The sequence below is a fragment of the Hippocampus zosterae genome, chromosome 6 (assembly GCF_025434085.1).
Source record: "Hippocampus zosterae strain Florida chromosome 6, ASM2543408v3, whole genome shotgun sequence".
Classification (NCBI taxonomy): Eukaryota; Metazoa; Chordata; class Actinopteri; order Syngnathiformes; family Syngnathidae; genus Hippocampus; species Hippocampus zosterae.
The window spans coordinates 3,881,265-3,894,985 of NC_067456.1; the positions used below are offsets into that span (position 1 = coordinate 3,881,265).

General features: G+C 46.9%; 1 protein-coding gene across 1 annotated transcript in view; it reads right to left on the bottom strand.

The window, feature by feature from the left end:
- The window catches only part of LOC127601820 (phosphatidylethanolamine-binding protein 4), a 48,113-nt gene that overhangs the window by 560 nt on the left and 33,832 nt on the right, over window positions 1-13,721 (bottom strand). Inside the window, exons 5-6 of the mRNA XM_052067489.1 lie at window positions 9,042-9,087; window positions 8,181-8,291 (exon numbers count right to left, since the gene is read on the bottom strand). Of these exons, the coding sequence (XP_051923449.1) occupies window positions 8,181-8,291; window positions 9,042-9,087 (157 nt within the window). The remainder of the gene's footprint in view (window positions 1-8,180; window positions 8,292-9,041; window positions 9,088-13,721) is intronic.

Genomic DNA, 13,721 nt, shown 5'->3' on the forward strand with positions numbered 1-13,721 from the left:
GACATGATTTCAGCTTGGAGTGGCTCCAACCCAAAACCTTCCGGAAAAAGTAGGGCCATAGGACACTATCAAAATTGATGACATCAGCCCACCAGCCGAGCCCTGTGGCACACCATTTTCGGCCACATTTCAACCAAGCATTAAAGAACTTTTATTTGGCTTTTTTTTTTGAGTCATTCATTCATTCATCTTCCGTACCGCTTGATCCTCACTAGGGTCGCGGGGGGTGCTGGAGCCTATCCCAGCTGTCTTCGGGCAGTAGGCGGGGGACACCCTGAATCGGTTGCCAGCCAATCGCAGGGCACACATAGACGAACAACCATCCGCACTCACACTCACACCTAGGGACAATTTGGAGTGTTCAATCAGCCTGCCACGCATGTTTTTGGAATGTGGGAGGAAACCGGAGCACCCGGAGAAAACCCACGCAGGCCCGGGGAGAACATGCAAACTCCACACAGGGAGGCCGGAGCTGGAATCGAACCCGGTACCTCCGCACTGTGAAGCCGACGTGCTAACCTTATTATTATTTTTTTTAAACGGGAAATTAGCATGAAGTCGAACTCGAGCAATAAAAACTCCCGTGGTGTCCAAGTGACCCCCGCTCCCCCACCCCGGCAGCATAACTGTGCGTTGAAGTGACTGAGCAGAAGTGTTGCTGTGGGCGACGTGAAGCGCTTTTGTAGCTTTTCAATTTTGCGTTTCAGTGACGGTGCTGCCTTCACTCCACCTGTTTTTGTCCATCTTAGGGACAGAATAGACCCATGATTGGTCGCTCGCGTAGCGACCAATCATGGGTCACCCGATTTCTGGGTTTGGTCATGTGACGTTTGCAAGCTGAGCCCTTTGGCACGGGTGTGTGTGCGCTTTTCAGTCGACAGCAAGTCTTTGAATGGGATGAAAATGTTAGCATATTAGCTCCAAAATGCCAATTGTGTTAAAAATTTAAAAAGAGTTTGTTTCAACGGGAAAAAAAAATGTTTTGAAAGACGACCAAATGGGGTCAACCGGCGTCGCAGAACGGATTGCGGTCAGGCACCAAGGCACCAATGTTCCGCAAACATTCACGAGGACGGTAACACGGCGCTCTCGTCGACGCCGAAGGCACCCAAGGCCTAAGTGAGCCGTGAGTCACAGAGAACAGCGCTGCTGAAAATAAAACATGTTGCTGTAATGATGGAGGTGGGAACGCAAGGACGCATTGGCAAGATGATATGATTCAGTCGCCTGCACCCCCCCACCCCCCCTCCCTTTCACTCTCTCCTTTTAAACAAACACCAGACGGCCATCCGGCTGGTATGACAATATCATGGCTTAAGATTTTGGAAACCTAAATTGCCAACAGTTTTTCTTTTCCTGTACAGGGGGGAAAAAAAAGTACCAATTCACAGTTGCCATTTTGTGGCAGTCAACCCTACAAATGTAGACACACACACACACACACACACAACACAGAGTATTAAATGACCTATACGGGGGCATATTCTGCTGGACGGTAAATTGCTGACATTCCTCTAGTTCCATTTGGAGCCATAAAAAAAAAAAACAGCTGGACAGCATTGGAAAAGAATCCGATACAAAGTGAGCCAACGGTTGAAGTGGTGCAAATCTGGAGAGAGAACACTTTCGCAGTTCAGTCGGACTCCGCCTCGGATACAAAACGTTACTGCGGCCAACTCTTTGTTGCCTCCGCCGTTTGCGGCTGTTTTCACCATCAGGGAGACACGGTCCACATCCGCCGGCATCACAAAAAAGGACATCTGGGAAAGATTCCCCGCATAGCCATCCATTCAGATTTCAGGCACCTTTAAGCCATGGCTTTAAAATTTTTTTTTTTTAAAGTATCGTCCAATAAAGGCAATCATCATCGACCATATTTGGATGCTATTTGTCTTCGCTAGTGCTTTGTTGAATGATTTCACACAGAGCCCCGGCAAATAAGAGAGCAGAGTCAGTGCCGTTGATCCCAACAGAGATGCGGGTAAGGGAGGTGGGGGAAATGACAGCTGGATCAAAACCTTGTATGTCAAAACACGCCCCCCCCCACACACACACACACAAACCGACAATGACTCATGACTAACCCATTTGACGTGTTTAAAAAAAAAAGCTTGAGAACAGAACAGAACTATTGACGCTCTCGAATGTTCAGCTGTATGAAAATTGTTGTAAAACCGCCTCTTCTCTCACTTTGCGGTTACCTGAGCGACGTCGAACCAAGAGTGAAAAAGTCTTTTTTTTTGGGGGGGGGGAGACGATAACGAGTCAAAGATTACAGGTTATGGCCATTTGAGCAGGCTCGTTTTGGATGTGCAAATTCATTTCTGCCTATGAAACTGCTTAGTCATCTCGTAGTTTTTTTTTGGGGGGGGGGGGGTCCTTCATGATTCTAAAGACTTTATAATCGAGTTTGGAAAGATGATGTCACCGGAGTTGTTTGCTCTTCTGAAGGTTCGTGAACTTTGTGACCGTTTAGGTGGTTGGTGCAAGTGCCGACTAGGGGGGGGATATTTAGCATTGGTGAAGCAACTTTGACCATTTTAATCAATGGTAGTGCAATAAAATAGCCATTTTCTAGCATATTCAATAAGAGATGGCTAATTAGTCCAGTGGTTAGCACGTCGGCTTCACAGTGCAGAGGTACCGGGCTCGATTCCAGCTCCGGCCTCCCTGTGTGGAGTTTGCATGTTCTCCCCGGGCCTGCGTGGGTTTTCTCCGGGTGCTCCGGTTTCCTCCCACATTCCAAAAATATGCATGGCAGGCTGATTGAACACTCTAAATTGTCCCTGGGTGTGAGTGTGAGCGTGGATGGTTGTTCGTCTATGTGTCCCGTGCAATTGGCTGGCAACCGATTCAGGGTGTCCCCCGCCTACTGCCCGGAGACGGCTGGGATGGGCTCCAGCACCCCCCGCGACCCTAGTGAGGATCAAGCGGTACGGAAGATGAATGAATAATTATATTGTGGTGGTGGTGATGGTGAGTCAACGGTAAATGCTGTGGAAAACGAACGGACGGATGAACGGACTGGATGGTAAGAAAACAAAAATGGCTGCTCCGTGCGAGTAAGACGACCTGACAGAAAGGGCTCCGATCGTCACGCGAGGGGAACAGAGCCCAGTGACCTCCCCGAAAGACTGCGCACGGCCTGTAACGCCCGCGTCCGTTGCAGATAGCGCACCACCCCCGCAGATGCCTAAATTCCCTTTGCAGGTGTGGAAACAAGGTCCCTTCACTCTCAGAAGACATTATCGGATGGGCACCGAGCGTGCTCTGACTAGGAGGACGAGTCAAGTGGTAGATTTGACTCCATTGACACCCACAAACACTTTGAGGTGCGTTGACACTGATGCAGGACGTTGGCGAAGGCTGCCGGAGAATGACAAAGACTCTCCCTGCTGCAAGCGCCGCCCTCCATCCAAATTTTTAGTATCTTGCGCTATCACCGGCTGGTTCCGAGCGCTCTTAAAATAGGCTCGCCGTGTGTTTGGGAGTGCGGCGAGCATGTTTCCACCGCTCCCATCTAAGCGCTCATGGAAAGGACAGATAGGGGTGGGGTGGGGCGGTGGGGTGGGCATCCTGAAGGTGATGTGCGTGTCTTCCTGCCTCCTCTTTTGTCTCTGTCATGATTCGGTGTGATGGCGAACCCTGAGATTATGCAGGTGTACCAAATGGCTCAAGCGATTGTTCTCAAAGGGATTTTTTTAGGGGGGGGGGCGGGGGGCGGGGGCTGGGGGTTAATATGTGGCTAATTTTAGCCATCGAATGCAAATGACACCAGGGTGACAATTCAGGGTCACCTGACCAGAGTCAGACGTCATCTGTCAAGCCGCAAGAAAAGGGAAGCAACCGGGGCTTGTTTTTTCGTTTGTTTGTTTGATTTTGAGACTCAAATTATTTCACAGTTATTATTCTGTCAGTTCCTTATTATGCAATTGGGGGCAAAAGAATCAATAGATTGATTGTGCAAAAGTAGTTGTTGATGAACCGAGTCTTGAACTCTGGCAAAATAGAGTGCAGTACTTGGGTATAACCAGCAGAGGCGCTGTACATTCACAACGAGTCTGCTGTTTCAAGAAGTTCAAACAAGTCAGCAATTGCAACTCCACTCAGGATCGGGATTCTGTGGTATATAATTAGCATTAATAAAAGGCGAGGGTCCGAACATTCATAAAGAAGGATTTCTCGCATTCCTATAAATATAAAGACCGAAACAATTCATTGTTGCACCGAGGGAACATAATTGTTGTGTTTAGGCGTGTCAGTTGTTCTTGACTAACTTTGGGGTGTAAAATTCACAAATGATCTCAGTCAGGTTTTCAGCTGTAGGGTCCCCGTTTAAAAAAAAAAAAAAAATCAAAAAAACGTATATACATATTTTTTTGGGTGGAAAAAAACTGACTGCAATTTTGGCATAAAAATCTAACGCAAATTAAATTTTTTCTATCCCCTCCACGTGTTATTTTTTCTCCAAATCCTACGTCTAACAGAGGAACTGTTCAATGTAATTAAGTTGATTATTTGGAGTGGCCGAATATTACATAGGGAACCTAAAGGAGCAAAATTTGGAGATGACAAATATCCAGTATATATGATGGAAAAAAAACGAAAAAAAAAAAAACTAGAAGCCAAAACGTCAAAGTGTTCTCTGTTGCACAAGGCAAAATTCCTGGCTGTGCGACCGCACGGCGCTCTGATTAATGGTCGAGGCTGTGGGTGGGTGGTAGACATGGATCTGCCCATTACCACACTGCAACATTGCAAATGGCTTCAATTACTGTGGAGTGTGCTGAGCTGGCAGTGTGGGCTTGAGAAGGCAAGATGAGCAACACCACACAAGCCGCGGCACTGCGATGCACTCATTCACGCCGTATGATCATCAGGTTCATATTTTGTGAACAAGGAATTGTGAATCTTGTCATTTTGAAACCTTCGCTTTCAGCCAACGATGCCGATGTCGGGTTCCCAAAAGACGAGAACATCCCCCCCCCCCCCCCCCCCACTCGCCGCGCCATTACATCTACAGTATTCGCAAACCCGGTGGCACGGCATGTTGAGCAGCTTGCCAAAGTGGCTAGCAAGCATCACGAGGGCCGTGGAGCCCAATGGCCGCCCCCCACCCTGGCACAAGGGGGGGGGGAATTCTCTATGATCTCTTCTCGGTGCCAAGAGCGCAGAACGACACACCCCATCCGCCCCCTGCGGTGTCTTGTGCGACAAGGCCAACTGTCTCCGTCAGGTCACTGACCCACATTTACAACTTCAACACAGGAGACGCAGACGACTCCCACCATTCCTCACAGCGGCGACGGCGCCCCCTCCCTGTATTAACTAAAGACGTGGCCCCAGATGAAAGAAAAATAAATAAATAAAGGGACAACATATTTGCAATCAAATTGAGTCAGTGGCTGCGCCGGCTGGAAGTGGAAAATGATCATTAGGAGTCTCCCACCCACGACTAAATGCTCTCCCCATTGTAAATCACATCAATTAATGTCACGGGCTTTGACAAATGCGCTCTGTGTCACAGCACATGGGAGGGAGGACAGACGCTAATAAGTGAACATACTTAACGGAGGAGGTGGAGAGACATGGGATTCCCTCCGCTTGTGCGTGTGCGAGCGGGGGGCGGAGGGTGGGGGGGGGGGGGGATAACCTTGTCAAAGCCAAGTGGAGGCCAGTCCAATTGTGGCAGGTGCACGACTGAAGCGAGACAAAAATCCTCCAAGTATAAACGTGTGGCAGCAGACAAGTCGGAATGGGCATAATCAGCTATTCTCGTATTGTTTTGTGATTTTTTTTTTATTGTTAAGTGTCCTTGGGTGTCTTGAAAGGCGCTTATAAATAAAATGTATTATTGTTATTATTAGTCAATCCTCTGCTGACGTCATTCGTGGGTTTCGAGGTTTACAAACAGCATCCAATGAACGAGTGAGTGGAATAAGATCTGCCAAAACAGGTCATCAAATCCTTTCATCTTCATTCATTCATCTTCCGAGCTGCTTGATCCTCACTAGGGTCGCGGGGGGTGCTGGAGCCTATCCCAGCTGTCTTCGGGCAGTAGGCGGGGGACACCCTGAATCGGTTGCCAGCCAATCGCAGGGCACACAGAAACGAACAACAATTCGCACTCACACTCACACCTAGGGACAATTTAGAGTGTTCAATCAGCCTGCCACGCATGTTTTTGGAATGTGGGAGGAAACCGGAGCACCCGGAGAAAACCCACGCAGACCCGGGGAGAACATGCAAACTCCACACAGGGAGGCCGGAGCTGGAATCGAACCCGGTACCTCTGCACTGTTTGGTTGCCGACGTGCTAACCACTGGACTACCGGGCCGCCCAGGTCATCAAATCATCCCCCAAAAATATTTGGATGGATTCACCATTTCTTGAACTGAAAATAGTCCAAATCCTCCAATCTCGGTTTCACAATAGGAAATATTCGGATTTCTGTGGCCCTTAATGGAAGCAGAGCGATGATCTTTTGGGTTCAATCAAAATACGACCGCCCAAAAGAAGCTAATTCAGGCATTTGAGCAAATCTTGGCAAACAACAGGGGAAGATGACAAATTATTTGTTTGTTTGAGATGGATCAGACACCTCGATTTGTTCTGAACTCCTGCATATGGGCCAATGTTGTAAGGAGCAGATGCTACACGCCACCGGGAGGAGTCGTGCCATACAATTGATGGAGCTCAGGTTCCCGTTGCTAAAACTTGCGCACCATCTTGCAGCAAAAAAATAAAAAAAATTCAAATGATTATGTCCATCCCAAGTTAATTCTGTCAAATATTGACGTCATATCATTGCACATTCGATGATTAAAGAACAAAAAAGAAAAAAAGTGACAATGATCCCTTCAACAAGTGGCACAAACAAAATGCTACATTATGCTTGAATGAAACTTATAACTGGATTTCTTTTCAACGGTAAAAAGATTTTGCTAAGGAGAGGAAATAATCCAAGTCAATTAGAGCAATCCAGAGTAAATATGGGTGGGTCCAAGTAGCTTCATTATGAGAAAAATGGGGAGGGGGAATGGGAGGCGGGGGGGAGTGGAGCCGATGGCAGAAAATGTCTTCTTCTGCTTGCACAAAAGTCATCAAATATTGTCAACAGCAGGCTGTTCTTCACGTTACGATTTCTCTGTATTAACCATGTTTGACATGACGAATACTTTGCCAATCCTTTGAGCTTCTGCACAACTCCAAAGCCATCACATCAAACAGGGTGCCTGCATTGATTAGTGACGTAGGTGTCAAAGCTCCAAAAACAGTGGCAGCTGCACTCCTTCATGACTCAAACCGCCCTCAACTGCACCTCAAATTCTCAGTCGGGCTCCGACGAGAAGAGACAGCCAGACACGCCTCCCCGGCGCGGGCTCTGTGCATCCCGCCCGCACGTTCCCACCTTTTCAGGAGCGGGTTGGGGTTACAAAAACCTCCGGAAAATAATCCAAAAGACAGCTCACCCTTAAACAAACGTCTTTTCAAAAGACACTCCATGATGTTACTCATCACCGACACCCAAGTTGGTCAATTTTCAAAACTATTTTTTTTAAGCAAAGGGAATTACAGTAGGTAAAGTGGATGTTTTTTTTTCTTCAAAAATTTCATTTGAACTTCAAATTCTGCCTTTGCTGCACTCCATTGAATATTTCTGTATATATCCTGTAGGGGGCGCCCCAGTGGTCGATTGAATACTCAAAATTGTCCCTAGGTGTAATTGTGAGCGCGAATGATTTGCTCATCTCTGCGTGCCCTGCGATTGGCTGGCAACCGGTTCAGGGTGTCCCTCACCTACTGCCCGAAGACGGCTGGGATAGGCTCCACCGCGCCCGTGACATTCATGAGGATAAACGGATGGATCCCTAAGTTTGCGGTCTTTTCTCATAAAACTTAATCAACACATTTGTATTTCATCTCAGAGAATTGTATACATATATATTTTTTACTCATTTACTTACTTTATTATTTATTAAATACCTCCCACAGTGACTCAAAGATGGCCGCCGTCATTCCCAGTGGGCTAGATACGTATAGAAATGTTATGCTTTGCGCTTTCCGCGTTTGCCTCTTTTGCTGATTCAACAACACGTTGGCAGTTGCGTTGATTAGCCCTCGTATGATAGATGAGGCTTCGGGGGTCAGAGGTCGAGCGACCTGTGAGAGTCATTACCTCGTCTCGCCGAGTCCAGCCTGACGGGCGTGATGTCGTCGCTTTGGTGGTACAGCAGGAACTGGTAGCGGTGGAAACCAGTCCCACTCGGTGGCGTTGGAGGACGATAGTCTGCATGGGTGGGAAGGGAGGTGGGGGTGGGGGGGTGGGGGTACAAAAACAAAGGAATTAGCGAAGCGAAGGCTGATGAATGCCGTCTCTTACACACATACACAACGATGAATGTGATTATAGCAATGATGCAAGTCTGAGCTCAAACTGCGTGATTGTCATTGCAAATCGAGTCAGGTATTTTTTTTTTTATTGATCCATTTTAAATATGGCAATGGAAGGCCGCCTACCGCTTTGGGTTAAGACGTCATTGATGAGCGAGTCGTGTAAAGAGAATGGATCCTCTGAGATCGGTCATAGCATAATAGAGCCTCTATAAGTGCAACACAACCCGGTCAACTTTTAAGGCCTTCCAATACCAAAACATTTTCACTCGCTTGAAGATGTGTTGGCAAGGTTCTCTGATCCTTCCATGCTGGTCATTAGCCAGTGCGCTTTCGGCGACAAGCTGGTTGCGTTACACAAAATTGCATTGAAACGAAATTGTACCGCTCATACTGTTGAGGGCAGCCGAGCGGCGACCCTTCTGGGGGTCAGAGTTCAACTTTGTCATGACATGTTACCTTTTTGCCATTTTTGGTATCCTTCTTGGCTGGCATCACAAAAAGAGCAATACAAAGTTGCACCTGAGCTCGTCTTCAACCCACACCCCACCCCACACCCCCCAGAACATTTTTGGTGAACTTTGAAGCGTCCACTGTCAACTGAATCACTTAACTCCAAAAATAAATCAATAAAAATGACACTTACCATTAATAATGGTCCCTTTTAAAGCTCCATTCTTCAGCGAGGACCCCTATGAAACAAAACGTGTCAGCTTGTATCGGTGCTGTTGTCAAATATTTCAATTCAATCAAAACACGCAGGAAATTTTGATACTCAAAAACTCGGGATGTCGGACCGGAAATTCCGATCACGAAGCCGGATATCCGTAGTAACGACAGAAATGGTAAAATATGATTTCATCACAGACTTGCATGCACTCTTGGAACATAGCATGTGAAAAAAACAAAACAGTCATTCACATTGTGACATCTGTGCCAACACTAACTCGTATTAGGAAACTGCTCCTACAATTTTTTTTGCACCTTGACTGAGGCCACGGTTCCATCTGAAGAAAAAACAAAAATAGGTCCCAAAGCTACACAAGATTCAAATAAATGATACAATTACATCACATCATAAAAGCTTAGCATTCGTCGACTTCATATCCATGGCAATGATCATGATAGCATTGCTAAAACAAATATAACGGTCGAGGCTGTTGCATGGCGCCGCTTTTGTCATAAATTAAAACCTGAAGCTAATGAATTAATTCCAGGGAAAAGAAACGCGCTTGGAGACAGCAGGTTGCATCTTCATCAGATGTCATATGTGCATTTTCAAAAATAATTATGCACATGTCAAGTTCAACTCCCTCATCGCGGGCCAGCGCGCAGATGCTGCGCGCCATGCAAATTGCTCACAGGAACGTTTGTTTAATAGACTTGGCTGCTCGCGACGAGACGCTCGCATCCTCGAGTGGGAGGTAAAGGGCTAAATATGTCGTCTGTGAAATGGCCCGAAAAGCACTTGAAGTAAACATGGAAGTCCCCGTCAGCGGCATGGAGTATCTCGCCTCAGCAGCCTCAGCCCGAGTTTGCCCATTCCTGCACGCACAGGCTCCCCCCGCAGGGTGACCGAGGTACTGCGATGCAACACCGTGAAAGGCCACAAAGGCCGCGCGGCGAAAGTCACGGGATGGATTTGACGCGGCCTTATCAGCCTACCATGATCATGATCAATCTTTCCGGATCCTATTTACCCAGAAACCCTCACGATAAAATTGGGACGACAAGCATTTTGCACGACGAGCCTATTGAGCTCTTAACAATTGCTCGAAAAATGACACGATTGCAAAGATGATCTGCCCCTCTTCATCCAGTTTAATGCATTCGCGAATGACATAAATCGTGTTTTTGTTGAACGTAACGGCGCAACGGTTGAAGATTTACTCAAGTGAGGGCTTTGAAATTTAATTATTGCGTGATGTGGCGCACAAGTCATTGTGTCGATAATCCCGTTGCCGCTGTTCGGGAGGTTGCGTGCTTAAATATCAAGTGTACGCCGCCATTGTTTACACGCGGCGACGAGCGGGGCTTTTCTGAAGAGTCCTTTCTGCAGGGGAGAATTTTCATCATTTCACCCAATGATCAGCCAGAACAAAAAGCTTTATTTAGAACTAGCGAGAGTCCCGCGGCCTGTCGGATGCCAGCCCGTTGCCGTGGCAACACAGTCAACATTTGCGCGTGCGGCTTCTCGAGTCTCGATGGCTCGATCCCTGCGCCGCGATCATACTTCTCTTCGACGTATTCCCATTAAAACAACACCAGACCGGTTGCGATCAAGCCGCACTTGTTTCGGACAGTCGTGACAGTTCGGTGATGGTCTCAAGGGGAGTGATGCTCACACTCATCGACAGGACATTTTCACGTGGTGGGTGGCCTACCTCAGGGGAGCCCACTGTGGAGGCGGGATGCAGATCGCACTCCAAAAAAAAAAAACATTGTGACTGCTCATTGATTGAAAGCGTCGGTTATTTGATTGAAAAAATAAAAAGTTCTGGTTGTAGTATGAGATGAGATGAGAACTAAAAGACATCAACGGGACACAGTGGTGCTGTGGGCCTTAAGAGAATTATGGCCACCTTGTGCCACCACCAGTTTTTGTTAGTAGAGGACCTCGGTTTTCCTCTAGACTCGCACCCTCCTATATGGAGCGCAACTTCAATGTTTTTAGAAGCGAGGAGCTCCGGATTTTGCAATTGTCACATGAGATGTGCCCAAATGTGAAGGAAGACGATGGTGCCTTGGGTATTACTGCAAAGTGAAGGAGAGAGATTCTGAATCAACAGAATTATCGATTTGAACTTTTTTTTTTGGGTGAGCTGTAATCAAACTGTGATATTTTCCCGGCGTACGCGACACATACGACAATTTCCTCCACAGAAAGAATGCTGGATCTGCACTTTTCTCCGGCTCTGCTCTGAGACTTTGTGAAAATCATTGAAGTGGTTTCTGTGTTGACCACACAAACAAGCACACAGATTTTTTGGAGGTATTAAAAAAAAAAAAAAAACTCAACATAATTCACGACTTAAAAAAAAGCATATATACATGGCTTTAAAATAAGAAAAACAATGTGATGCCACCTTGCACCCTGTCATTTGGGAATACTTAAATTACGGCGCGTGTAGGAGGGAGGAAACCGAAAAACAAAACAAAACAGGAAATGGAACCATTAAAATGATGGATCGCATATTAAAAGAATAAATTACATCAACATTATACTTTTCACGTTAAAGGTTTAAACCAGCGATGAGGTGCATTTCTTCTGCAATTCCCAAAGGGAGGGGGGCGGGGCTTAATGGCAGAGTCCAAATTTTTTTATACACCGCCACAATGGGTTCGAAATTTTTCGAAGTTTCTTTTTTTCCTCTCCCTACCCAGCGTTTTTCCTTTCTGAATTCTGATTGTAATTTCCCCATTATGGGACAAATAAAGGATATCTTTAAAAAATCTGACAACTCGGGACGCATAATAATTATCGGACCAATACTGTACTGGCAAAAATGACGTCAATTTTAATTGTTACGATACCGCAAAATTAGGCCGATATTGAAAACCGCATTTAAATATACCATTCAAAGCAATATTCATGAGAAATAAATGTGGTCCGATACATAAATCCCATCTAGCCTTCAATTGGAGGAAGTGGCTTTTGACTAACTGTTGCAAAGAGCAGCTGAAGGCAGACCATGTCAAATGTTTGCTCAGATACAGGTGTGATAAACTACTCTCGGGTAAGATGAGCAATGGTTAGAGAAAAGTATGTCCAAGACTTCCGGCAAGACTCCTGGAGCAAAAGTTAATAGACGGGAGCAGTCCGCGGGGAGGCTTTGCGGTTTCAACATGGAATACCCGCTAGCCCAACATCCCTTTTGCTTTTTTTTCCCCCCTTCTCGTGTGTGGGTGAGTACTTCCCTTTTGTCGGCACGAGTTCCTCATGCATCCACCTCTTGCCTCTCCCTCCCATGCACACCCCGCAAGCCCACACCTACGATAATCAGCACCCACGTCCGTCCAAAGCGCGGCTCGGAGCGCGTCGTTCTCCCTTTTGCCTGCAGTCAGGCTAACAGACGGGGAGAGAGAGCATGACAGATGGTGTTCACAGCTCTATTTCTGAGGCTGGACTTGTAGCCTGCCTCCCGCCAATTCCACTGAAGCCAAGTGCTCGCGATTGTGCCTCCTTCGTCGTCGCCTCGGCGCTCATTCATTTGCGGGCTGGTTGCGAATTCAAGCTGACGAGAAAACTCTCCCGTTTACATACACGTTGCGCCGAGTCGCCCGTGTGTCATGGCGTGCAAACTTCTGTTCATACCGAAGACGGACCCGTTCGGTTTGGAGTCTAGATTCATAATCTGCCACTTGATTGAGGTCGACGGGAGCAACCCGTGTGATGGGAGCGCCGGTCGCACTGTGGCTGAAACAGGATTGGTTTTAGGCTATCGATTCCCATCAGCTACCGCAACCAAACGAGGAACCTTTATTAATTGGCGTCGAATGTCCGTGCTTGCGAGTTTTTGGACAATGAATTCGTATGGGAACGTGAACGGCTGCTCTGACTTGGCACCAGGACGTAGAAACATAGTTGAATAGTTGTAACAATGCAAAATCTACTTATGACGACAACATCCATCCATCCATTTTCTAAACCGCTTAAGAGAACCCAATCCACACACACACACTTGTCTGATGAACCTGTTGGCATTTTTCTCCCCAAACAAAATGGTCAACTCAAAAGCTGTGCTGACCTCAACTCGAGTGATGCGATGCTGCCATCGGCAAGGATCCATTCGTCAGTACAGTGGTTCACAAAAAAGGTGAGGCAAGACCCTCTACCTGTTGAAAAACATACTTGACGAATATTTAAAATCAGTGGCAGTGAACTGGAGGATTCCAATCGACGGATACAAACGTCGACGGCAGTGAATGAGTTCACATCAAACAAATTTCAGTTTCATCAAATATATTTTGTCATCGGCAGTCATCGAATCAATCCTGTGTTCTTCCATCACGGTTTGGTTTGGGGCCGCCACAAAAAAGGACAAAATCCGACTTCAACGGACAGTTAGGACGGCAGAAAAAATCGTTGGCACCGCCCTACCCACTCTTGAGGACTTGCACACTGCAAGAATCAAGACAAGGGCACGGAAAATCCTCCTGGGTCCCCCGCACCCTGCCCACCACCTTTTTCAGCCACTCCCCTCAGGCAGACGGTACAGATCCATGCGCACCAAATCCAGTAGACACTTAAACAGCTTCTTCCCTCTAGCCATTAACTCCTTAAACAGTCACTGACATAGTCACTCTTCTTGCACCACAAAATGGT